The sequence below is a fragment of the Leptomonas pyrrhocoris genome (assembly GCF_001293395.1).
Source record: "Leptomonas pyrrhocoris isolate H10 chromosome Unknown, whole genome shotgun sequence".
NCBI classification, from domain to species: Eukaryota; Euglenozoa; class Kinetoplastea; order Trypanosomatida; family Trypanosomatidae; genus Leptomonas; species Leptomonas pyrrhocoris.
The window spans coordinates 180,458-205,202 of record NW_015438388.1 but is presented as its reverse complement, the minus strand read 5'-3'; the positions used below and the strand labels follow the sequence as shown (position 1 = coordinate 205,202).

General features: G+C 60.8%; 6 protein-coding genes across 10 annotated transcripts; all 6 read right to left on the bottom strand.

Annotated features, from left to right (window-relative positions):
* Positions 1-215: 215 nt before the first annotated feature.
* Positions 216-2,251, bottom strand: ABB37_09538 (hypothetical protein; the record flags this gene model as incomplete). Its single annotated transcript, XM_015809071.1, has 1 exon — positions 216-2,251. The coding sequence occupies exon 1, from the start codon at positions 2,205-2,207 to the stop codon at positions 216-218; it is 1,992 nt and encodes a 663-aa protein (XP_015652391.1). The 5' UTR covers positions 2,208-2,251.
* Positions 2,252-2,714: 463 nt separating this feature from the next.
* Positions 2,715-7,468, bottom strand: ABB37_09537 (hypothetical protein; the record flags this gene model as incomplete). Of its 2 annotated transcripts, none has more annotated exons than XM_015809069.1 (1): positions 2,715-7,468. In XM_015809069.1, the coding sequence occupies exon 1, from the start codon at positions 7,092-7,094 to the stop codon at positions 2,715-2,717; it is 4,380 nt and encodes a 1,459-aa protein (XP_015652389.1). In that variant the 5' UTR covers positions 7,095-7,468. The 2 variants fall into 2 exon arrangements, with proteins under 2 accessions (XP_015652389.1, XP_015652390.1); XM_015809070.1 differs by having other exon boundaries at positions 2,715-7,464.
* A 1,600-nt stretch (positions 7,469-9,068) lies between these two features.
* Positions 9,069-11,507, bottom strand: ABB37_09536 (putative calpain-like cysteine peptidase; the record flags this gene model as incomplete). 2 transcript variants are annotated; one of them, XM_015809067.1, is made up of 1 exon in its annotated part: positions 9,069-11,507. In XM_015809067.1, the coding sequence occupies exon 1, from the start codon at positions 11,418-11,420 to the stop codon at positions 9,069-9,071; it is 2,352 nt and encodes a 783-aa protein (XP_015652387.1). In that variant the 5' UTR covers positions 11,421-11,507. The 2 variants fall into 2 exon arrangements, with proteins under 2 accessions (XP_015652387.1, XP_015652388.1); XM_015809068.1 differs by having other exon boundaries at positions 9,069-11,483.
* Positions 11,508-12,128: 621 nt separating this feature from the next.
* ABB37_09535 (putative calpain-like protein) lies at positions 12,129-17,367 on the bottom strand (the record flags this gene model as incomplete). The annotated part of the gene is made up of 1 exon (XM_015809066.1): positions 12,129-17,367. Exon 1 carries the CDS (start codon positions 16,866-16,868, stop codon positions 12,129-12,131), a length of 4,740 nt encoding a protein of 1,579 aa, XP_015652386.1. The 5' UTR covers positions 16,869-17,367.
* Positions 17,368-17,839: 472 nt separating this feature from the next.
* ABB37_09534 (putative calpain-like cysteine peptidase putativecysteine peptidase Clan CA family C2) lies at positions 17,840-20,590 on the bottom strand (the record flags this gene model as incomplete). The annotated part of the gene is made up of 1 exon (XM_015809065.1): positions 17,840-20,590. The coding sequence occupies exon 1, from the start codon at positions 20,498-20,500 to the stop codon at positions 17,840-17,842; it is 2,661 nt and encodes an 886-aa protein (XP_015652385.1). The 5' UTR covers positions 20,501-20,590.
* Positions 20,591-21,222: 632 nt separating this feature from the next.
* ABB37_09533 (putative calpain-like cysteine peptidase putativecysteine peptidase Clan CA family C2) lies at positions 21,223-24,410 on the bottom strand (the record flags this gene model as incomplete). Of its 3 annotated transcripts, none has more annotated exons than XM_015809062.1 (1): positions 21,223-24,410. In XM_015809062.1, the coding sequence occupies exon 1, from the start codon at positions 24,181-24,183 to the stop codon at positions 21,223-21,225; it is 2,961 nt and encodes a 986-aa protein (XP_015652382.1). In that variant the 5' UTR covers positions 24,184-24,410. The 3 variants fall into 3 exon arrangements, with proteins under 3 accessions (XP_015652382.1, XP_015652383.1, XP_015652384.1); XM_015809063.1 differs by having other exon boundaries at positions 21,223-24,387; XM_015809064.1 differs by having other exon boundaries at positions 21,223-24,315.
* Between the last annotated feature and the right edge of the window lie 335 nt (positions 24,411-24,745).

The following is a 24,745-nucleotide window of genomic DNA, read 5'->3' as shown; positions in this document are numbered from 1 at the left end:
GTAACACACGTTACGCATCCATCATGCAGAGGACGACCTCAACACGGCTTCAAAGGTGGACCAGCATTTCGTCACGGCAGAATTATGCCTTAGGCCTTCTATTATATTGTTATCTTTCTACCGCATATGAATACGGCAGTTGCATCAAACACAGATGGCTCAGAACTTTCATAAAACGAAGAGCGCAAACAAGCGATTCCGTTTCGGCCTCCTTTTCACATCATCGCAGCAAGGTCCTCTGCAGTCAGTTCTGGAGGTTCAGCGGGGGAAGAGAGCGCAGCGGCGTCCTGTGCCACCTCACGCTCTCGAACAGAAATGCCCGCTGCCTCTTCCCCTGTCTCGCGTGCAGCTTGGACAAGCGCTACTTGCACAGCCGGAGGGATGAGGAGGGGGAAGGCGGCAGAGGCACGGAGAAGCACGCGCAGGCCGTCCGCCATGGCCCGTTCTCTTCCCCTACTTTCTCTTTCAGCCAATTCTTTGCGCTGTTGCTGGAACCATTCGTGTGGTACGCCAAAGCACTCGTAAAGGTCCTCGTACGAGGTCAGGAGCGCTCGCACGGCAGCAGCGTTGCCTTCGGCTTGCAGAAGCCGCGCATGGGCGACGACGGTAGAGCACGTGCCGGTGATCATCTTCTTGGCTGGCTGCCCCTTCCGCAGCCGACTCCACAACGTGCGAGCCTGCGCATTCGTCTCCGCCGTGTGTGCGTTCAGCAAAGCCGTCATGACGGCGGCGATGGTGGCGGGGGTGTCCTGCACGTGGTAGCGTCCTCTATTCCTCTCGTACACCTCCAAGGCGTGTGGGCCGGGGCAGCAGGCGAGGTACGCGTTCCACACGTGCGTGTTGGACAGCAGCTGCCTTGCGTGGCGCGTCACGCCGGCGTCTGTAATGTTGTCAGTCGCGGCTTGCAGGTCCAGCAGGGAGGCACCGCAGCGATGCAGCGCGCGTAGGTACTCCCCCCACGCCAGAGCAGGCATGTACGCCAGCGGCGCTGCTTTTTTCTTCTCGTGGTAGTAAGAGGAAGGCATGGAGCGCCGAATGCAATAGCGATCAGCGAAGCGCTGCAGCTGCTGGGTTGAATTACGAAGAGGGGTATCCACACCTTCCCGCAGGCCCACAACGGAGAGCAGCGGAGCGGCCACCACTGGACTCCACAACGGACCGTCGTGATCCTTCTCATCCACCACCCCACCGCCTCCGGTGCTTTCCGCAAGTGCTCGGTGAGCCGCGTCACAAAAGAGCTCCGCCTCTTCGAGAGTGGGCAGAAGCGCGGCATTCACGGCAGACGCCCAACGCAGCGTGTCGAAGAGCAGAGCTACAAAGTGTGAGGAGTCGGCCACGTGCAGCATTGCAGGGTCTACGGCTGACGGTGATGCGGCGGCAGGGAAGTTTGCCAGCGACGGCCACTGCGCGTGCAGCCACAGCACGAACGGAGCGGCGGTGCTCCACTCTCGGTAGCAGCTCAGCGAGAAGACAACAAACAGAGCCACGCTCTTCTGCAGCTCCCGGGAGTGCTTCAAGGCGCGCAACGCGGCGGTGAACCCGCAGCACAGCCGGTCCATCTCCACCGGCGTCGTCGCGGCACGGAAGCTGCGCGACTGCACAAACGCGAGAAGGCGCTGCACGGCGGGCGGGGGTCGACGCGGTAATGCACGTTCAATCACTTCCGGCGACAACTCCGGTGGGGTGCGGGCTTCACGAATCACGCAGTGCCGCACCACATCGACGGAGCGAATCTTTTGGCGGAGACGTGCATCAGTGGCAGCGGCACTGCGCCACGCGCCGAACTCGATGGGGGCGACGCACGAAGCGGACTGCCCTCTCGACGCTTCCAGAGATCGACGCGGCAGCGCCTCGTCCGATTGCATGAGTGAAAAGTGAGAAGCCGCCGTTGCTTTCCCGCTGTACTTCGCCTCCAGCTCCAGGGCCAGTGCCGTGAGCTCGCGGGAGGCGGTGAGGACACTCGAGCTGCGGGTGAGGGCCGCCTGTGCGCTCGGTGCGACTTCTACAGCGTGGCGATGCATCATCGCCGCACTTTGCGCCTCAAGGAAAGCGTTGATGTACTGCTCCTTGTGATAGGAATTCGTCGTCTCCTTGCTTTCCTTCAGATGACGTGTACGCCAATGCTCCACCTTCCGCGACGTGGCCCTCAGCTGCTTGGACGGCGTGTCCAGCACAAAGTTGAGGAGGGAACAACGTGTGCGCTGCATTGCAAGAGCTCTGCAATTTTCAAGGCGTGCGTTCTTGATAAACTACCTTCAAGGGCCAAGGAAGAGAATACATCACAAAGAGAGGAGGAGGAGGAGAGGGAGGGGGGGGGGAGGAGGAGGGCACAACACGTGAAGAGAGGCGACAGGTGATGAAGGATACGGTGCGGCAGATGCGTGAGAACGGCAACAGCAAAAACGGTTCTAAAGGTCATCAGCGGCAACGAGTGAGATGATGTGTGATTCACACGAGAAGAGCACGCAGGACGCTTGACCGCCTCGGAGCTTAGAGGAAGCAGCCAATTGTATCGCCGGCTCTAACAATTTCCCTTCAGCGGACAACACTCGACATTATTTTTTTTTAAGTTGGAGCAGAAAACCAACATAAAAAAGTGCACGTGAAAGCGTCGTTTGAAGACAAACAGAAAACGCAGGCACCAGTGCCAGTTGGGTTGTGCAAGAGGTTGTGCCGTTGTGGGCCTCGAGCGTCTTCCCCGCCTGTTCGCCTCTTCACAGAGCGAGCTCCGCGCGTAGGGCATCCAACTCGCGAATGTGCGACGCGGTGAGTTCGGTCTGGCGCCGCAGTTCTGCGACGTCGACGCGCAGTCGGGTGAGACGGCGTCGACGGCAGCGGTGCGCCGGCGCCTCAACAGCGCTCCACACAAAGGTTGCGGCACCACCTGAGAGGCTGTCCCCTCGCGAGGGCCACCGCTCCGCGTACTCCCACGGCCCAACGGACCAGTCCTTCAGCTCTTTCACCAGGCTCCGTACCCGCGCTGTCGCGGACGGCAGGGCGCCCTCCTCCTCCGCCCAGATACTCGCTTCCCGCTCCGTTGCCCAGCGCCACTCTGGTGTCCTGGTGCTGCGCGTGCTACCCGCCGTGCGATTGAGCCAGTTCAGGTCCACCACCGAGCCATCTCGCTCGTCATCGTACGGGAAGGTCGCGTGCAGCCTCCACTCCGCCTCGCTGGACGTGCGCTCCTCGTTGCGGTAGACCGTCGTCAACGCGTAGGGGTGCACGGCGGCCATGTCCCGGGCCTGCTGCAAGCGAAGATCCGCCAGCTCCAGTCGACACTTGTCCTGCTCCTGCACCTCCGACAAGCGCGGTGGCACCTGCAGGGTGGCGAAGTACTCGGCAAAGTTGAAGCAGTCACCGTAGGTCGACGTCTCGGCTCGCCACGCCACCACGGAGCGGTATTTGGCGACGAAGCCGACGGAGTGCACCCCCTCCGCCACATCGGCGGTCGTGTTGGTGAGAACGGCGGTGGTGGTGGTGGCCGGGTGGGTCTCGTGACGGCCCCGTGGTGACGCCGGACCATTGCCGTTGCGATGGGGCTGCTGCGCCGCAGCCGCCTGCTCCAGTGCATCCTGCTCCACCGAGAGACGGATGTAGAGGTCGTTGTGGCCGTCTTTCCAGTTGTACAGAATCGTGTTGCGCCCCAGCGGCTCGTCGACGTCGGTGAGGTGACGCAGCGCTAAATGGATCTCCTCCCCCCTTCGAGCAGGATTTGGGCCTGCAGTGCCCGTCTCAACCACACCCCGTGTCGTCGGTGTCGAGGTGTCCTTGGTGAGGAGGTTCATCTGCGCCTCCATGTAGGAAGCCTGCATCGCATCCTTATCCGTCGCTATCGTGCGTGGCGGGAGAGAGGCCGGAGTGGAACCGAAGGAAGCCTTCGATGACTCAGCTGATTGGCCGCCTCTGCCCCTTCGCTGTTTGCTGTCCCCCGCACGGCTACCATTACCAGCACCGCTACTGTTATCGAGATCCTCCTCTTCCGGGAGTGACTCTGAGGAGGGCAGCCGATGCTGGCGACGGTGGCGGCGGCGATGGCTGCTGTGCCGACTCCCGCAGGATGCCGCGCACGACCCGCTGCGCTGCCGTTCGCCGTGGGCCACGCGGATCGGCATTGCAAGACTGACCGCCGCTGCTGTCCTGGCCGCGGTGGCGCTCACGACGGTGGAGGCTTCGCTGTTGCCGCTGCTGCTACGTGCATGGGCAGCGGGGGAGATGTGCTCTGCGGAAGGAAGCCCTTCCAGTGGAGGAGGAGGCACGGCAGGAGGTATCGGCGGTGAACCGCCTTCTGCCTCTGCTAGCTCCTTCTTCGCTGCCCCACCATCGGCGTCAGCGATGGCGGGGAGCGGCGTGGGCTGCACAGGTGGCTCCAGCGCCTCCTTACCCTCGCCGGTGAGGTGGAAGACGGCGGCCATGAGAGGACGGACAATGCTGAAGGGGTGAAAGGCCTCGGTCGCCGCGGTGGGTGGAGGTGCGTCTGCTCCGTTGGCCGACGCGTGGGGCGGCATGAAGAGGGAGGGGGCGGCTGCATCCCGTCGGACAGCGGATCCTGCGTCTGCCTTTGCTGATGCCGTCGGCGGGGCACCAGCTGCAGCCGATGCAGCAGAGGTATTACGACTGGGAGAGGCGTTGCCCGGAAAGAAAAAGGACGAGGACGAGGACGGTGCCCACTTGAGCATCGACGACGACCAGCCCTGGGAGGCACCACTGACCGTTGTGCTCGTGGCGCCCCACAGATACGACGAGGAGCGATGAGAGGTCGTCGTCTCGGCAGCTCCCTTCACAGAGCCACCGCCACCAGCGGTAGTAGTCATCTTCGTTTTGGAAGCGGAAGCTTCCGTAGACAGTTGGACAGGCAAGCCCTCTTTCGTGCGTGGTCGCCCCGCCGCTCCCGTCCTCCCCTCCTCCTCCTGCTCTTTCGCCACATCGCTGTCCGTCAGCGTGGCGATTCGCTCTGCAAACGGAAGCGGCACACTCAGCAGAGCCTCCTCATCCGCCATGAAAAGAAGGAGTCGGTTGTCGTGCAGGTCCGGCATGATGGAGACGACACCGGCCGCGACGGAGGGGGCCGCGTTGCCCGTCTCGTGCGTGCTGGAGGAGCTGGCCGGGCTGTACAGCTTCATGAGGACCGTGTAGGGCAGTGCAAAAGAGCTGCCGTTGTCCGCAGATGTAGCATCATTTGCTGGACTCTTTCCTTTACTCGACTCCAGTGGCGCTGCGTATGGTGGGTTGGAGGTGGGAGAGGTGTGGATGTCATCCAGCCACCCTTCCAAGTCGGCATCTCGGAATTTCCCCGGCTCCTCCTCCTCTGCCTTCAACGGCGCTGCTGAAGCTGATTGGACCGGAGAACGCACCGGTGTGTGTGCTGCCGGGGAGACCGCCGATGACGTCGTGCACCTCTGCGGCGCACGACCGAGCAGCAGCACTGTGTCATCATCCGTCACCGCGGCAATGCAGAACCACGACTGCGGCCCAACTCGATCGTCGTTCTGCATCGTCAGGCGGTGCCGCCCGAGTGGCACCCAGTGGATGATGAACTCCGAGGCCGCACGCGGTGGACTGCCGTAGCGGCCGCTCTTGCTGGAGGAGGACCCCGTGGTGCGGTAAAGGTTGCGAGTGTCGATGCGCTCGCCGGTGCAGGCCCGCAGCTGCCACAGCGTCAGCGCTGGCCGGGCGAGGAGGAGCGTCATGGGGAGTCCTACCTGATAGGGACGGGCGGCGAGGGCTACACCGGCCTCGCACACGTCGGTGGGTGCCGCCTCCTGCACGATCTTCACCTCCTCGAGTACAAAGGCTCGGCGAGGTCCCCACAACACCCGCAGTAGGGTGACGTTCAACTCGGCGGCGGTGCTGCAGTCCTGCTGCGTGGTGTCGGAGGGCAAGTCGTGCGAGCGGGAGCAGACGTAGACGCTCACGAGTGTGTAGCCGCGGGAGGTGGACAAACTAGTGAAGGCGTTGTGGCAGTGGTTGCACAGCTCTAAGCACGGCCCCACCAGCGTGACGCGGGTGGCGACGCCGCGATCGAGGTGGTAGGCTGCGCTCTCCTTCACCGGCACTTTCTCCATGGCGTCCACGACGTGGTCTTCCTCCTCTGGTCTTAGGTGCTGATTCAGTAGCGGTGTTCGCTGAGGGTGGCGCGAGTGACTCCCTTGGGCCGTGTTAAGGTCCTCGACAGTGCCCGGCTGACTTGGCACACGTCCGTCGGACTGCCTGAACCACAACGGCGCCTTCTCCAGCACACAGGGCACCTCTCTCTCCACGTCAAACAGCACCACCGTCCCCACCTCGTCCACGCTCGCCACGGCCGGCGTCAGCACCGCCGGGTGAAACGGTTCCGTGGCGATCTGCGTGCAGTGCAGACACACCACCTTGTTCATCTGGTGCCGCTCGTGGTGCAGGCAGAAGTGTGCCGCGCTGCTCATGACGGCGACGCTGTGCACCACCCGGTCGTTGCCGGAGGCCACACAGAAGTACCGACTCCACTTCGACAGCAGCGCCGCGTCGTCGACGAGGACCGGCTGCATCGCCGCGCAGAGGTACGACTCCCGCAGCTGGAAGTTACTGCGCGCCTCCAGCAGCTCAAACACGCCGCTGGTGGTGCTGACGCCGCGGATGGCAGCGGTGGTGGACGCGGTGGCCGATAAGGTCGTCGACAGAGGCGGGGTGCGTAGGGCGGCAGAGCCCTGCAAGAAGGACGCGGTAGTGTTCAGAGGGGGACTGAGGTGACGCTCGCGGTAGAGACGCACCCCGGACCGGTGCACCGTGACCAAGGTGGACATCCCGGCCATGCAGATGGAGTCGATGCGCAGGCTCGGAAAAGGGTCCAACACGGCGGCTGCGGGTGGGCGGAAGGGGGAGAAGCAGCAGACGTGCGGAGCGTAGAGCTTCTGTGTGCTGCCGAGCCCACGTCGCAGTCGACGGCGTGTGGAGGAAGAGGAGCCGCCTCTCCGTGATCGACCCGAACGGCTGGAGCGTGAACCATTAGGTGAGGCGGAGAGGGGCAAGGGAGGAGAGGAGGAAGAGAAAGGAGCGGCGGCAGTCCCCAACGCGCCTTGCGTGTCGTTTGGGGGCTTGAGATATGAGGGATTTTGCGGCATCGCGTCAACGCAGGCGGCGCCGATGCTTTAAAGCCTGAGAAGTCAACAAAACAAACAAAAGAGGAAACGAATAAAAGAAGAGTGAGTTCTTGAAAGCTGTGTTACAGAAATTCGGCGTTCAACGAGTATATATAAAAACATTAACAAACGGAGAGTCCCACGCAATGAGGTGAAGAAATCAACCAAAACAAGAAGAGAATGTTTGCAACTTACAAAACAAAGTACGTGGGTGTCGTCTGCGGTGCGACGTGCGGCCACCCGAAGAGCACGTCCAAAGGTTCTACCAGATGAATTTCCAACAACAGAAGGCCGTCGCTCCGAATAAACTAAAAGAGACAACGAAGCATGCAGTGAAGCACCTACCGATTCTGGCTAGAGATGCATTAGTGAAAAGAATGGATGGAAGTAAAGCAAGTTGTGGACAAGAAGGAGGGGGGTTGAGAGAGTGAGGTACGGCATTTAAAAGTGTGAGGCAAGACACAGAGAGCTGTGGTTATCGACAGCATGACGATGCCACATTGCAAACCGTCCAGGACTGCTTTCACGTCCGTTGCCTGGGAAGGAAGCACACACACACGCAGGCTCCTTCTCTCCCTTTCTCTCTTTCTGCGAACTTCTCACGCGCTCACCGCCATCGGCAAACACCGAAGTGGCCTCTAGCAGGCGTGTCTAAACTCTACACGTTTACTTGTCTTTCCGGCTCACCACTGAAAAGTAGGTGGAGCACGTCAGCACGCACACATACACATAGATCCACGAACACGATTTAAACAAAGAAGGAGCGAGCGCCCTCTACGGCGTTGCGAACAACACAACAAAACACTCAAGAAAGAAAAATAAAAGGAGAGGAAGAATGACAATAAAAGGGAGGAATGAAGAATGCCCCTCGCTGAGGAGGCAGAGCGGTGGATCACCAAAGACCTCGCTATGGCTCAAATAGAAAATAAATAGATGGAAGTAAAATATGAGTCGGATTCGCTCTTTTCGTGGATGATGAGTACGCTGATATACGACATGAAAAAAAAAAACGAAAAGAACAATGATCTTGAAACACAAAGCGTGTCACCGCTGAGTGTGTCTACGCGGGGAGATGCGTCCGCGCCGCCGACGCTGCAGATCGTATCCGAAAGTGGGAGACGGTACAGTCCCCTCTCGCGAAAGAAAAGAAAATCTAAAATAAAAGTCTGTGCACCTGGCGCACCGCAAAGAAGGACGGTGTGCGTCCGTTACGTACACACACCACGCATTCCTGTGCGATGCATCGGCCCTCCGCACGTGCGTTCAGCTCCTCTCACCCGCTATGCGCTCGGATTTGTTTTCTCACGACAGTGGTAGAGGGCGTCAGGGTTTTTTTGCTCTTCAAGGTGGAGAAACGGCGGTCATTGAAATCCATTCTTTTCTCAAAAGCCAAGAAGAAAAACAAAGGAAAGCACACCAACCCTCTTCTCGGGTGCTTCGTTGTCTTGTTGCCAACACGCACTCAACCCTTTCGCTGATTTCTCGGCAAGGGCCCTCTTCTTTCCGTTCACAGAAAACAGAAACACGCACCGTGCCGAGCACAAAATTCCGGTCGGTCATTTCAGAGTCGGCGGGCGAAGGTGCTTTTTAGGGAGGGGCAGACGGCTCGTCGAAAACCCGCCCCAACATGAGGCAGCGAGAAAGTCTAGGAAGGCCGCGTTGCTGGTAACGCAGCTTCATTGCGCTACAAAGGCGACAGCAATTCGATACAACAGAAGTGGGGAAAACAAACCGTATGGAATATTTGAAAAAAAGAGAGAAGACGTGGCGGGTGAGTGAAGGATAAGGGACGCACGCACGACCGGCGAGGCGGCTCCTCTTCGCTTCTCCTGTGTGCAGTCGCCATCACCATCATACAGTTTTCTTTTCTAACTCACCTCGTTGGGAACATACGTGCATCCACCAATCCATCATCAACTCTCGCTTCTCGGGGCTTCCCCTTCTCTTCGCAAGGCGTTACTCCTCCACGACGCCAAACTCGCGCAGGCGCTCGTCGACGATCTCCTGCCCAACGGACTCCACCGGCTGGCGCGGGGTGCGGATTTGGTACTCCGCCGCCGTGTCCTCCATCATACCCGTCGGCACAAATGAGGGCATGTTGCTGAAGACGCGGCAGTTGCGGTCCACCTTCTTAAACTCCACCTTGATGCCGTTGCCCACGTAGGTGTCGGACAGCAGGCCCATCACGTACGGCTTCGTCACGTTCGGGTCGTGGATGCGCGGGATGACAAAGTACGGGCTGTTCTCCGGCGTGAAGGTGTACTTCATGGCCACATCGCGCGAGAAGTTGAACTTGAGCTGGCGGTCCGGCTTCTCCACCAGCGAGTTGCTCGTCGCGTCGAGCTTCTCCTTCTTGCCGCTGCGCTTGAAGACGCTCAGCAGCAGCGCGTGGTACTCGAACGACGGGTCATCGCGCTCGTCTTCTTGGGAGAGGGTGATGTACACCTCCGTTGGGTCCGCCACGTTGATCTCGAAGGACACGGTGGGGATGCCCTGGGTAAACTCACCTCGGACGCGGTAGTCGTACCACGGCGCGCGCAGGTGGCAGCAGCCGCCACCAGAGAAAATGTTCAGCGCGTCCGTCCACTCAATCCAGAAGGTGCGGTCCAGGTCCGATGGCGCCCCGCCGTGCTTGTAGCACTGCGAGAGGACGGAGGGGTACTTGTCCCAGCGCTTGTCCGACTTGTTCCACGCGCCGTTCCACTCCTCGCCGGTGCCCCACGGGTTGCGCACGCGCAGCAGGCGCAGGTCGAGGTCCTCGAAGTACTCCGCCTGCAGCACCGTGTAGCCGTGGTGGAGGCGCAGGCCCATCTTGTCGTACTTCGCCTCCATCTCGGGGTTGGCGCTGACGACGTTCGCGTTGCCGAAGGCCTCGCCGCCGTCGGACGGGGTGCAGAGCACCTGCAGGTAGCCACGTCGATCGTAGTCACGCATCTCTTGAAAGATCATCTCGTCGCCCGACTTCGCGTCCTCCCAGAAGCTTTCGAAGCGGGTGATCGGGAAGCCGGTGAACTCGGCGATGGGTTCGAGCGGGTCGCCGCTGGCGATGTTCGCGTACGAGCCGTGCACCTTCGCGTACGTCTTCTCCAGCAGCGCTACCCACATCCGTCGCATGTCCACCGCACAGCGGGCGAACTCCGGCCCGTCGCGGGTGGCCGGCAGGTAGTCGTCCAGCAGCACGGGCAGCCACCAACCGTTGAAGTTCATGGTGACCCAGTACGCACCGAGGGCGCGCTCGATCTTGCCGTTCGCGGCGCTGACGGGGTGGCGGAAGAGATCGTGCAGGCGCTCGCCGTTCGCGTCGGTCAGGGCCGCCATGGCTGAGATGAGGTACGTGTCGCCGATGGAGCCGTGGGTGACCTGTGAGGGCAAGATGTCGCGGCGGAAGAGGCGCACCTCCTTGAGCTGCTCCTCCGGGATCCACGTCGAGGGGCGGTGCCACGGAATGAACCGCGGCAGGTACGTGTCCACGTCGTGGCGGTAGAGGGAGTAGTCGCACGGGCGGAAGTCGCAGTCCACGTAGGGCTTTTCGTTGTCCTCGCAGTAGGCCAGCACCTTATCCTCCGTCAGCTCTTCCTCGCGGACGCCGATGGCCTGCGCGAGCTCCTCGATGTCGTCGGCGATGCGATCGTTGACTTCGCCGTAGAGCGTGTCGCGCTTGTCGTCGTTCAGTGGCACCGCCTTGGCGCTGCACTTGAAGCCGTTGACCTTGCCGGACACGAGCTTCGTCGTCTCCCCTGGGTACACGACGAGCGAGGCGGCCAGCTCGTTCGTGTTCATGACGTACATCTCCACCTTGTCTCCGGGCTGCAGGTCGGACTTGGCGCCGAACGTGAACTTCACGTGCATCTCGTACTTGTCCGTGTCGTTGTAGTAGTACCACGTCCCATCCGGGGCCACCACCTTGTACAGCATGCCCGACTCAAAGACCGGCGTGACGTCACCCTGGATGGAGGGGCCGGTCAGGAGGTAGGCGGTGCCCTTGTTCTTGGTGCGGCTCTGCTCCGATAAGTTCAGCACCGTCGTATCGATCGTCTTATCCTCGAACTCGTCGCACTCGTCATCGTTGACGTACGGCGGCGGCAGGTCGCGGCGCGGCGGGACGTACTTCTTGCCTGTGTCGCCGTCCTTCTGCAGGCTGCGCATTTTCTGGATGTCCTTCATGTTGCGCGGCAGCAGGTCGGGCAGCGGGGTGGGCACTCGCACCGGGTGAAGGGCGTCCTCGTCCATCTTGCTGGGGCGGGACGGCAGCGGCATCACGTAGTCCGGCGGGTAATCCGGCAGCTGCGGCTCAGCAGTGGAGGCCATCGCTTCGTTTTCCTGGAGGTTTTTGGGGTTTGCTTTCACAGTAAGGCAACGTAAAGAAGCTCTGTAGAAGCGAATAATAATAATACTAACAATGCAAAAGACGGAAGGGGAGAGGAGTTGAGCAAGGGCCGAAAAGATGCGATGCACGATGAGCCCCGCTACGCTTCGGCGGCTAAAGACACTGATCACGTGCAGTCGAGGATCCCGTGCGGCATTTCCCGCGTGGAGACACCACGCGATTACGAAGAAAAAAAACGTGTGATCATCACACATGGAAGTGCAGAAGGCTTTGGGATGGCGGCGGCTTTCCGGTGAAGCAATGTGCACCTGAACTACAACAGACAATGAAGAATTTGCCGTGTGGGGGTGAGGGCGGAATACGGCCAACGAACAAACAAACAAACATAAAAAGAATCACGGAATGAGCGGCTTCATTCGCATTTGCTGAAACGTACACAAATATACGGCTGCCGTACTGCCGTAAAAAGGGAGAAAGAAAATAGGAGTAATAGCAAAGACTGTATTGTTATCGCAGCGAAAGAAGGGGGGAGGGGGGAGAGAATGCGAAGCAAGATGAGAAAAAAGAAAGCAGGAGCGTTCGCCACGCCCTTCTTCCCAGGCGAGTACATGGATAAATCCGACCACCCACTATACCGGTACGTACTCCCACCCACACACACACACCAGCAGACGCGTAGAAACACACGGTCAAGAAGGTTGCTGCCCGGACACGGCGTCGCAGATGCGGTTCCCTTCGAGCGTCGTCACCCCCCTCTCCGTGCAGATTTGATAGAGCGAGGTCACACGCGAGGTGCTCTCCAGATCGAAGGGTGCGGTGGAGTCCGTGAAGACGCCGCAGCTGCGCCGCATCGACACAAAACTGATGGTCAAGTCCTCCCCGTCTCCTGCCACGGCGTCGCTCACGACGGAGAGCACAAATCGCACCTCGGTTTGGGCCTGGGACGCAGCAGAGGCACTGCCATCGCTACTGCCACCACCGGTTTTAGCGGATGCCGCCGCTGCCATCTCTTCCACTGCCTGCGGGTTCAGCAAGGGCACCACGAGCACCGTGCCGTCCGCCACGCGTGGGTCGATGCTGAGCTTCATGGACACGTCCTTGGCGACCACGTAGGTGCGGCGCGCCGCAATGCTCTCCACGTCCTCGCAGGACTCACTGACGACGCGGGCAGACTGCTTTGACACCCGCCGGACGACCGACATGGCTGTTCCGTGTAGCGGGGTTGGGTGGGACGCGACGACGGTGCCGTAGCTGTCCAGCGTCTCGCTCACCGTCTCGAGGGACAGCGTGACGAACAGCTCGATTTTACGTCGCGTCCGCACCTCCAGCACGAAGCGGGGCCGTCCATTCACAAATGAGTTCCTGGTGCGGTAGCGGTGGTAGTTCCAGAGGGTGTAGCACACACCGCCGCCAGCGAAGGCGGCCAGCACCTCGCCCCACTCCACCCACATCGTCCCTTTGCGGTCGTTTTTCAGGCTTTCCTCTTTCGTCATCCCCGCCTTTGCACCGGCCGCTCTTCGCTCAGAACTGGATACGGAGATGAGGGTGCCAGAAGAGCCCAATGCAGAACCTATCGCACTCATGCTGACGTCCGGGCGGTCGTACCAGGTCGTGTACTTCCACTTCTTCTCGCAGTACATCTTGTTCTTCGTCTCCCACGTCCACGGGTTCTTCAGCTGCGCCATGCGGAGGTCCAGCTCTTCGTAGAAGGCGACGTCGTGCAGGAAGTAGATGTGACCGGGCAGGAACTGCGGCATGACGCCCTTCACGGGCAGCAGCCGCGAGAAGCGCTTTCTGGAGAAGTCCACCGTCTTCTTCGACTGCGCATCGGACGCGGCGGGGGTGAAAAGCAGCACCGTGCACCCCGCCCGCACGACGCGGTTCACGTAGCTAAAGAGGGTGCGGGACGGCGCCTCCGTCGGTTTCGACTGCGCCGCGGCCCACTGCGCGTCGAGGTAGCGCGCCGGAAACCCGGTGAAGTCGCCCATCGCCTCCATTGCATCAACGACGCAGGTCGCCGCGTACGATCCGAGACACTTCGCGTAGGCCTTCTCCAGCAGCGGCACCCACAGTCGCCGCGGATCCTCGGCGCAGCTGGCGAAGAGCGGGCCCGTCTGCGAGGCCGGCACGTAGTCGTCAATCACGTACGTCTTCCACCAGCCGTTGTGCAGCAGCGTCACGCGGTAGCACCCCTCGGCGCGCTCCATCTTGCCGACGTCGGCGCTGACCGGGTGGCGAAACATCCACCGCACGTGCTGCGGGAACTGCGCCACGGCGGCCATGGCGGCCACGACGGTGTGGTTGCTCAGCTCGCCCTGCTTCACCAGAAAGCACGAGATCTCACCACGGAACAGACGCACCTGCGACACCTCGGGGAGGTAGACGTACTCCTCCGGCCTGCGCCACGTCACGGGTGGAATCGCCACCGCATCCCAGTCGCGCCGCGAGAGACTCTCCGCACAGGGGCGGAAGGTGAGGTCCGTAAACCTCAGGTGGTTCTTCAGACAGCACTTGAGAAACGCATCCTGATCCGAGGCGCGGCTCCACTTGCCCAGCGCCTTGCGTACGCTGTTGATCTCGGCGTTGATCTTCCGCAGCGACTGCGTGACGGACGGAGAGACGTAGTCGGGTGGCACGGCGACTCGCTTCGCCATGAAGTGCGGGAGGTGTGACACGCCGCTCATGAAGAAGTTCGTCTCCTCCGGCAGCACCGCGATGGTGACCTCCGTTTCTCTCGACCCTTCCACCGGGGCGAGCATGGCGCGCTCGTTGATCACCTCGGTGCCGCGCAGCACGCACTGCACCCGCACCATCATTACATCGTGGAGGGTGTCGTTGTAGAAGTAGTACTCCCCGTTGACGGTCTTGATCTTGAAGAGCATGCCTTCCGCGAAGACGCGCGACACAACGCCGGAGACGGTCGGCTGACCAAAGCTGAAGTGGCCCTGAGTGGGGTACGGCGTGTCAAAGAAGTTGAAGTCATCGAACTCGTCCGCGTCGGGGTCGTGCCCTTGGTCCTGCTGCTCGGCGGCGATCTCCGCTAAGAGCCGCTGAAGCTCTGCTGCCCTGTTCGTCGCCTCTTTTGCATCCTCCGTCTGCGTCACGTCCAGCATGAATGACTCTGCTTCGGTGGCGTGGTCGCACACACCGCGGCGCGACGTGTCGTCCGCCTTCGCCAGCTGCGGCTCCTGCGTCTTCAGCAGCTCTTCCTTCCGCTCCAGCAGCTCCTCACAGGCCGTGGCGGCGAGGCGGTAGCGCGGATTAGTCCGCTTGTGCTCCACCAAGTAATCGTGTATGACGTGCAGCACCTCCGGGTCGGAGACGGCGCGGACGAAGGTGACGAGTCGCTCCGCCGCTGCCCTGCTCGACGGCGACACGAAGCTGGAGGAGCTCGGCGCGAGGTCCGCCTTCTCCGTGAAGGCGCGTGTCTGCGGCCGCAGCGTGGGCGGGGAGTCCGTGACGAGGGTGGACGCGGTGTGCATCGAGTCCGTCGTGTGAAGGGCGTCGCTGACGTCGGAGTGCTGGGCCGGTGAGACGTCCACGAAAGGCACCACGTTCTCCGCTCTTCGCCCCGCATGCAGTGGCATCTCCGCAGTGGCCGAGGCGAGCTGCTGCGGGGAGAGAGCGGGGAATGAGTTCCTCACATTATCGAGACTCCGTCTACCTTCTATGCTTGGAAAGGGAAGCGCCGTCGACTCGATTGGCGACGTGATGAGTGGCTTGTGCGCCGGATAACGGACTTGTGGGTGCACGACGACGGTCTCAACCAAGCCGGAGACCGTCTCGTGCTCATCTGTGTCCTTTGACTGCGTTGGCGACAATTGCTGGTGCCCATTGCGACGCCACTGCTCGCGCTTCGCCGAGTGCGGAGAGTCAACAGAGGCAGCTACGTTCGGTGCCGGGGCGTGGGTGGCGCTAGTAGGGACGGACCCGCGGACAACACCAGCGGAAGAAGGAGAGACCGGCGGGAGAACCGCAGCGCCGCTCGAATCACCGATGGCCTTTGCATGGCTACTTCCTGGGAGGTCAATCGAACGCTTCGGCTCCACTCGCCGTGAAGGCAAACCACGCGAGGACACTTCATCTCCATTTGCATCCGGGCTAGAGCGCACAACGATCTCCCCACGATTGTTGCTCCTCGTCTGCACAGGCATGGCGGAGGAAGCGGCGGTGGATGCTTTGGAGAGTTTGTCTTGTTGTTCTTTAGCGATGGGAACGATACGCCGTGTCGCGGACAGGGCTACGCGGCCTGCCTCTCTTAAAGGAGAAAAGGCAACGTTGTTTTGGGCCGCGGCGGTCGACGTAGCGGGCACGGCGGAATGCTGGATCGCATCCGGTTGCGTCGGAGACGGCTTTGAAGGAGAAGACGTACGATGAGCGTCGCTGTTCGCGGAAGCAGCGGACACACATTGCGGTTGTGTATGTGCAAAGGGCGGCGGCGCAGCACTGGCCTCGCCAAGCGATGAGACGCTGCTCTTTTGCAATGGTAGACGAGTCGCGGTCGTTAATAGAGGCGGCTTCTTGTCTTTCAGTTTGACGGACCCTAGCGCACCGTCGGCAGCATCGGTTCCTACCTTCGCTGCTTCTGCTGCCGGCGCCTTTGCTGCCGCGAGTTTCGTTGCCTCTGCGCTCTTCAGCGCTTCTGCTTTGTCCGTGCCACCGTTGTGCACCGGAGAAGACTCCACCCACGGCGGAGGCGGCGTGAGCCCCTCCGAGTCGCTAGAGGAGCTCAACGACAGCACCGCAGACTTCTCTGTCACCGCCGGGCTGGCTGGTAGGTTCTTGCTGACTTCGCGCCGCACCAGCAGCTCCATATCGCTGTCGTTGTCGCGCCACTGCGGTACGCCGACCTGCAGCAAGCGTGTCCGGCGTGAGACGGGCTTCACCTTGCGTGCTCGACGCGACATCGGCGGTGGCCCCGGCACGGCAGAGTTCGTTGAGAGGTCTGTTGTATGCTTGACAGCCCACATCGCGGGAGGAACCTTTGCCGGGGGTGTGGCAGGGCTGACGACTCCATTCTTCTTCGCAGCGACCGCAACAGCAGAGGTAATAGTGCTGTTGAGGCTATTGCTGTCGCGTGAGTGCGTCGCATTGAACAGTGTTTGCAGATACGAGCGGGAGTGCAGGTCCTGCGTATAGAGTGGCCGAGGGCTTCGTGGACTGGCTTTGAGAACGTTCGACGCCATATCCTGTGCGCCAGAAGCTGAGCCGCGCAGCCGCAGGTTGGAGGGGCCGTGCGGAGTAGAGTCGAGAAAGGTCGACTCCATCCCATAGGGTTGATGGGACACCTCGGAGAAGGGGAAAGACTCAATGCTGGCCATGTTCAGCACTGTCCAGTTGGTTCCACGGAAGTTGGTGGCCAAGTCACCGTCGGAGCCATCGGAGTCGTCGGATGAAGTGGAAACGACGGCGAGCGGTATTTTTGGCATTGCTAAGTCAAATCAAAATGAGAGGGGCGTCTGAGTAGATAAATATATGCACAAAAGAAAACCGTCACATGCTATTTCCACCACGTACGATGGTAGATGCGAGAAAATGAAAAGACGATGGGGCTGCTCGGAAGCGATTTGCTGGCCCGTCCGATCGAGCAGAGGCAGCCTCTCCGACAGGAAGTCACAGGGGCACAACGGAGGGGCGGGTAACGGACAGAGAACTGAAGAAAAGAGAAAACGATGCTTACCACAAAAAAAAAGCCACATTGAGGCTCACGCGCTTACGGATGTTTGTGTCACTCAGCAGCGGCTGCGTGTATTACATAAAAGACACTACGTGTCGGAGGGCTGTACACATCAACACGTGTAATAGGACTGACTCAGTCAGGGCACAAAGTGTCAACGCTGTTCAATTGGGAGAGGTGATGCTCAGCCTACCACTCGTCATCCACGGACTTACTCGGAGTGGCTTCCTCCAACACGAGATTTGCGTTCTAAGACAGAGGCAGCAAGAACAGAAAAAAAAGAGATGAAGCGCGAGAGAGAAAGCGCACCGGCGGCAAAGAGAAAGGAGCGGCATTCAATACGAGAGCGGCACCGCCACATCCACGACGCAGCACCGCGACTGTCGGCAACAGTTTTTTCTTTTTAACAGCACGTCATTTATTTCCTCCGCCACGCCAAAGCGAGAAGAATCATAATGGACGCTCTTTGCGGTACAGCGCAACGCCACCGATCGCCTCGGCAGCTCACAGAGTAGTGATTTTATTTTGTCCTTTTCTCTTCCTCAGCAGATCAAAGATCAGCAACGACACTATAAAGCACAGACTCAGCGTAATTGACATGAAAAAAAAAAAACACAGAGTAAAACACATCTTTTGAGGTAGAAACCAAAAAACAGGGATACATGCTCCGTGGACAGCGGTGCTCTGCTGAACACGAGAACTACAAAGGAAAAAGAGGTCGGCTTACACGCTTAGGTTGACGGAGGTGCCCTCTCCGATTGTGATGCGTCCGTTGTGGGGCGGACGCACTTGATGGGTCAGCGGCGATGTCCACGGTGTGATGGAAGATTGTCGCAGCGTCGGCTTCGCAGCATTCTGAAAGAGTGCAGCATCCGGGTTGACTTTTACAAACCCCACCGACAGCTTCGCCTCCTGCGCGGCGCCTCCTTTCCTTGCTAAAAACTCGACCTGCGCCTGCACCGTCACAGTGTAAGGCACATCGGCGGCGTTGGCGTGAAGGCAGGGGATGAAGTAGTAGGGACCACGGTGGGGATCGAGCAGCAGACCCACACTCACGTCGCGCTCATACGCAAAGCGAGGCGCGGCGGTGGACAGCTCAAACACGTCCGCGGTGTCGCTGTTCAACCCCACAAAGCGCAGCGCATCCGCCGTGCCTTTCGAAAACGCCAGACAACTCAAGCCAGCCAGGACGCTGGCTGTCTTCACCATCTCGCTCTTCTCCCCGTAGTTGGAAGAAGAGGAGAAAGTAGCGGAGGTGATGGATCCTTTGGTACGCCTCGAAGCCTCCGTCTCCGCCTGCGTCACGGTCACCAACACCCGCGTGGGCACCGCCGCTGTGACCTGCAGCGCCAGTGAGGGCCTTTCGTTTGCGAAGCACCCTCGCGCCTTCACCGCTGCCCAGTCGCTCGTCAGCGGCGTCAAGTAGCCGCTTTGGAAGTACTGTGGGATGTCCTCCAGCGCCATCCACACCGTGCCCTCCGCGTCGCCGAGGGCGAATACGAAGTCACTCACGGAGTCCACCCACGGCTTCTTCGCGCTTCGCCAGACGACCAGCCACGCTTCCACCGGCTTCTTCTCCGCCGCGGTCTGGCGGAGCCGCACCATGCACTGGCCGTCCTCCAACGTTTCCAGGCCGAGAACGACGGCGGCGGTGCCTGGTCTGAGTCCGACGTCGCGGTAGAGCTTCTCCAGCTTGTCCCGCGTGTCCCGCGAGCGCGCGGTGGTGAGAGAATACGGCCGCAGCCAGCAGAGGTACGCCAGTCCCGCCAAAGACGTGGACGGAGACGGGGAGGGTCCCCGCAGCAGCTTCTTCAAAGTGGAGAAGAATCGGACGGCCTTGGTGGTATTCGAGCGCAGGTCGTCTCGCGAGGGCCACAGCTCCCGCAGCGTGCAACACGGGTCGCCGGTGAGACGCCCTACGAGACCTTCCATTGGTACGTTGAGGGACGCTGCGTAGGATCTGCACAGCTTCGCACACGCCTTCTGCAGCAGTGGCAGCCACAGCAGCCGCAGGTCGTCCGCGCAGTGACTAAACTCGGGACAGGTGGACGACGCAGGGAGGAAGCTGTCGACCACCACACTCTCCCACCACCCACTGCGACACAGACTCACGCGAAAGGCACCAACCGCCCGCTCGCGTCGGCCCTCCTCGGCGCTGCTGGGGTGCAGAAACAGCTTTCGTAGCTGCTCAGGGCAGCGGCAGGCCAGGCCCGAGACGCAGGAGAGAAACTCGCCATCCGGGAAGAAGTGACCGGCGTTGAGGCCGTCCACGTTGAAGTCGGGGCCGCGGAAGAGCCGCACCTCGCGGCGGACCTTATCATCATCCGGCAGGTACGCCGACGGCGACCGCCAATGCAGCGGGACGATGAAGAACTCATCGATGTTGTGCCGGTAGAGGGAGGCGTGGCATGCGAAGAAGGTCGGGTCAACAAAGCGGAGGTGGTGCTCGATGCAGTAGGCCAGCAGCTCCTCAACGTTGATCGTGGACCGGTCACTGCTGCCACTAGCGTCACCACCGGAGGCAGCGGCCGCAGGCGGGTAGGCAGCCGCAATCGCCTTCCAGGCGTTCCGCGGCTCCTGACACAGCAGGTGTTCCTCTTCCGCCGTGGCCGCTCTCTTCGGCAGTAAGGCGGCCGTGGACAAGTTCTCGAAGTCGACTACCTTTCCCTTCAGCAGCACCTTCGTCTCCTCTGGGCCTAGCTCCATGCTAAGCTCCTCGTCGACGCCGGCTGCCGCTACGGTCACGGAAGGCCCAGGGGTGACAGCGGAGCCGCCGAGCAAGCGATAACGCACCTGCACCACGTAGTACCGCGTGTCGTTGTAAAAGGCCCACTCCCCCTTATCCGTAATTACGCGGTACAGCATCCCGTCTTGCATCACCGCGGACACCATCCCCTTCACACTCGGGCCGGTGTAGCGGAAGACGGACCGCTGGCTGCCCCACGTGTCCGGCACCGGCGGCGCAGCCCGGTTGATGCTGCTCTCGTCGAACTCGTCTGCGTTGACTGAGTGCGCAACCACAGCGGACGCCGTCGCAGGGGAGGGCGGCGACAGCCCTCGTGTGAGGGTCGAGTCAAACGCTGAAACAGTGTTCCCATGCGAGGTGGAGGACGTGACAGACGCCGTGGCAGACTCGTTGATGCCGCCCGTGCTGCCCGCCGGTGGCTGCGCGGCCGCACGCAGGAGGGCGTTACGGGACCTCAGCAGGGCTACTTTGCGCTCCAACGCGGTGCGGCGTGCCGCCTGCTCGCCGCTGCGCACGAGACGCTCCTCGAGCCGTTGCAGCTTTGCGGGATCGGCGGCCACGGCGGCGCGCAGGGCGGCCACTGTCTCGGCGTTGAGTTCATACGTTTGTCGAGACGACGACGACGCCTTGGTTGGCATCTCCGCGGCTGTGCACTCTCAACGGAGACAACGAATACGTGGAGGAGGAGAGGGCGAAACACAATATAGAAGGTGCAGATGCCTCCTGCTACGAGAAAACAAAAAGCCAACAACAAAAGAAAGCAGCGGTAAACAAAGAGAGGAGGTCAAATGTGCGATGATCAAGCGCATTACACCGAACTACTCGTCCGTAACTTAGCCAGAGAAACCGAAACGTCAGTGAAAAACAACAGCAATGATATCGCCAGCATGTTGGCGCGTTGAACGCACATCCACGGACATATATACATATACACACGGATGAGAAACGTCTGTGTTGGGGAGATGCTTCATGGCTGCTGGTTTGTTTTTCCCTCTTAGCAGCGCAAACGCTCGACACACGTTTTTGTTGGCTTGCGAAAAAGAAAGCGCCGGATTCCATGAGGGAAAAGCAAGAGAAAGAGGACTATACACAAATATACAAAGAAATACTGAAAATAAAACGATTTTTGGGAGGTATCTAAAGGAAGGAGAAAGCGAAGCATCAAACAAACAAAAAAGGAACACAACTGGATTAGAACTGAAAAGTGTACGTGAGAGTTTCTCCGTTTTAGGTCAATAAGCGCCCCACACGCGGCGCAGTTGAAGAAGAAAGTATGAAAGAAAAACGCAGGCAGTTTGGACTTTATAAACGAAGATCATTACGCATGTCCGTCAGTTCTTTCGCCCATATCTCACTGATACTAGCCAATGCTGCTGCCGCATCCCACGCGCACCCGCCCATCCGCACCGCGAAGTTGGAACGCCGCCGCCGCCACGCCCGTCACCTGCGCCGTGGAGAACTCCCACTGGTTTTCAAAGACAGGAGAGTCTGACGGCAGCTGCACGGCCCGCACACGCAGCCGGCCGTTCTTCGTCACCGGCGTCGAGGAGATGATGCCCACTGTGAAGAGTTTGTTCGACGTTTCGCCCAGGGAGCGGGGGATGATGTAGTAGGGATGCGCGCTGGGCTCGAACGCCGTGCGCAGCGCCGTGTCCCTTCCCAGGATGTAACTCAGCTGCTCGGTAGGGCTGTCCGGGTCGGTGGAGCAGGCCAAGCAAATACATTGTGTGGATGCCGTCCTACCGGGGGGCTCCAACGCATCTTGCGAGCTGATAACGCTGCTGACGCACAACATCAACGGCTGCAAGGCGCGGTTGGGGTGGTCCGGTGGCAATCCGCGGTCATCTTCCTGCGAGAGCACGCAGTAGGCCTCTACAGGGCCCGCAGCCTCCCCCTCTTCTCCGTCTGCCGCCTCCACGCGCACCTCCAAGGCGAGCGAAGGGATACCGTTGTGGAAAGCGCCGCGCACGCGGCAGTCCTCCGTCCAGTCCCAGTGCGAGCAGCACACCCCACCGCCCTCAAACATAAGCAGAGCCTCCGACCAGTCGAGCCATAGCCCGCCGGGGGTCACATCGTTGCCCTCATCAAACACCGTGCTGTCACCGCCGCCGTCGTCGCCCACTACGCCAAAATCGGAGGATCCGCCAGCCGCGGTGCGCATCCCACACAACTTCGCCAGTTCTGGTTCCTGTCGCCACCGCACGCTCTCCGCACTCCACAGCCCATCGCCGTCGAGCCGCATGGTGGGGCACCGCACCTGCACGAGCCGGTAGTCCTCGTACCGCACCACACGCAGCACCGCGTAGGAGGACCCATACACCATTCCCATCTGCATCTGCTTTGCCTCGGTGGGGCCCTCGTCGGGCAGACTCAGGCAGACAAGGTACCCGCACGCGTTGACCTTCGCCTCGAGCATGTCAAACAGCCGCTCCGTCTCCGCCGTGTTCGGGAAGCACGAGAGACTACTCTTTACCTTCTCCGCCACCTCCGCCCACTCCTCATCGAAGCGGAAGGTGGGGAAGCCGGTGAAGTCCTGCAGCGCCTCGAGCGGGTCGCCGCACTGAATGGCGGCGTAGGAGCCGTGCAACTTCGCGTATGCCTTCTCCAGCAGCGGGTACCACAGCTTCCGCAGGTCGTGCGCGCAGCGGCCCATGTCCGGCCCTCGCAGCGACGCAGGGAGGTAGTCGTCCACAACCGTGCTTGTCCACCAGCCACCGTGGCCCAAGGTGACGTGGTAGGCGCCCACCGTACGCGCCTTTCTTCCTGCGTCGGCAGAGGTCGGGTGGCGAAACAGCTTGTAGATGCTGTCGGGGTGCTCAGCGAGGAGCGAGGCGGCACTGCTGAGATACGCGTCGCCGCCGTCGCCGGAGGACGGGTCCGTCGGCAGTGCGGCGCCAGCAAACAGACACGCCTCCGCTATCTGCTTTTTCGGCAGGTAGTCTGCCGGCCTCCGCCACGGCATATCCCACAGAAAAATATCGTCGACGTCGTGGCGGTAGATGGAGGCGCTGCAGGGTGGAAAGGCCGGATCCACGTAGTGGCAGACCGACGCACCAGCAGACGCGCCGCCGCTGCTGCCCTTCGTTGGGCCGTTTTTGTTTCCCTTGAAGCAGCAGTCCAGCACATCCTCCGAGGTGAGCATCGTCACGCTGGATTTGCCAGACTGGCGGGCGTACCGACTCAGCAGCGCACGGGCCGTTGCCGTCGAGGCGGCGGTGTGCGTGTTGACGTAGCTCGCGTCGACCGGTGTGGCGACAGAGAGGTTCTTGAAGCCGTTCACCTCGCCCTGCAGCAGCACCTCCGTCTCTTGTGGCCACACGGTCACCGCCAGCTCAACTTCGCCGGGCCGCAGCTGCTTGAGGGACGCGTGTGGCCCCGCCGCGAGGGTCGAGGTGGCGCCGAAGATGTACCGCACGTGCATCTGGTACTTCTGAGAGTCGTTGTAGAAGACCCACAGGCCTTCCCGAGTCGCGCAGCGGTACAGGAAGCCGTTCTTAAAGACAGGTTTGTAGTCGCCCTGGAAGCTGGGCGGTCCGTAGCGGTAGAGGGCTCGTGTCTTCCCGCCGGTGCAGGCGTCCACGTAAGGGCATGGATTCAATGGATCGATGTCCTCTTCAGCAAACTCCTCGGCCACGCTCTGCGCGGTGCACCCGATGTCCCCCTCTACTCTCGGAGAAGCGCCTGCGGACACCGCACCGTCGGCGCACAAAGGTGATGCGCTGGACGCAGCGAGAGAGCCCCGCTTCGTCATCTTCACCGCCACCGCCGCTCCGTAGAGAAGCTGCTGCTCCGCCTCCAGCTGCGCACACTCCTCCTCTAGTTCCTCCAGATCCTTCTCCTGCTGCTTGCAGTAGACCAGGTAGTCCCGAATCGCATCGTACGCGTCTGCGTCTCGCGCGTCGCTCGTGAGAAAGCCAAAGTCGCCGCTGTCGTCGCTGGTGATGTTCGAAACGGAGGCGTTGTCGTCCAGCGACGGACGCTGCTGCACGTTGGTGCGGCGGCTCTGGCGCTGAAAGACGATGTTCTCCATGCTCTCGAGCCCCATCAGCGAGCTGCTGCTTTGGGGCCCCACCGCTGCTGCCTCCGCTGGACGCACCGTGCCCAGCGCGAGGGGCCCGAGATGGCCGTTGGGGCGGAGCGAGCAGGAGGCAGAGTCGACGGTGCTGAACTGCCGGAGCCGCAACGCACCCGTGTTCGGCGATCCGGCACCGTAGTTGGTGGAGTGCATCGCGGAGACGAGGGCGTCCTCAGCGTAGAGGTCGAGCATGTCATCCGTGATGTTGTCCTCCCGCGCAGTGGGCGGCAACGTACTGCAGTCCATCGTGATAATCTAAACGTACAGAGAGACAGAGATGGTAGGGAGTTGAAGAAAAGGAAAAGAGATAAGTCGACAGTGGCGTGGTAGACGGTGCACTAACCCTTCGTGGGGGACGGAAGCTGCACAGCAGGGGCTGAAAGAGTTTTACGGTGAAAACAGAGAAAAGAAGATGTGCAAGAAAACGAAAGCAGAATGCGCAGCAGCACTGCTCGGCAGGTTCAATCGCACCTTCCGCGAGCCACACACACACACACACAGAGAAGAAGCGGAAAACATGGAAGGAGAGAGAGAGAGGAGTGAAGGAGCGGAGGGATGCTCTACTCGAGCACATTTTCAGTTCACAACACAGCAGCCACAACGGAGGCAGAAGCCACAGCATAAAGAAGAACGCTCCACACCTTGACGATGAAACGTGAATGGCCCTCCTCAAAAAGCATGGGGAGTCAGCTGAAAGCACCAACGGACAGCACTCTCACAAGCTCAAACTGCGTCATCTCGTCAACAGTTGGCGCAGTCGCCCAAAGCGAGTGCCGCCGCGGCGCAGCACGGGTAACACTCGTCGTAG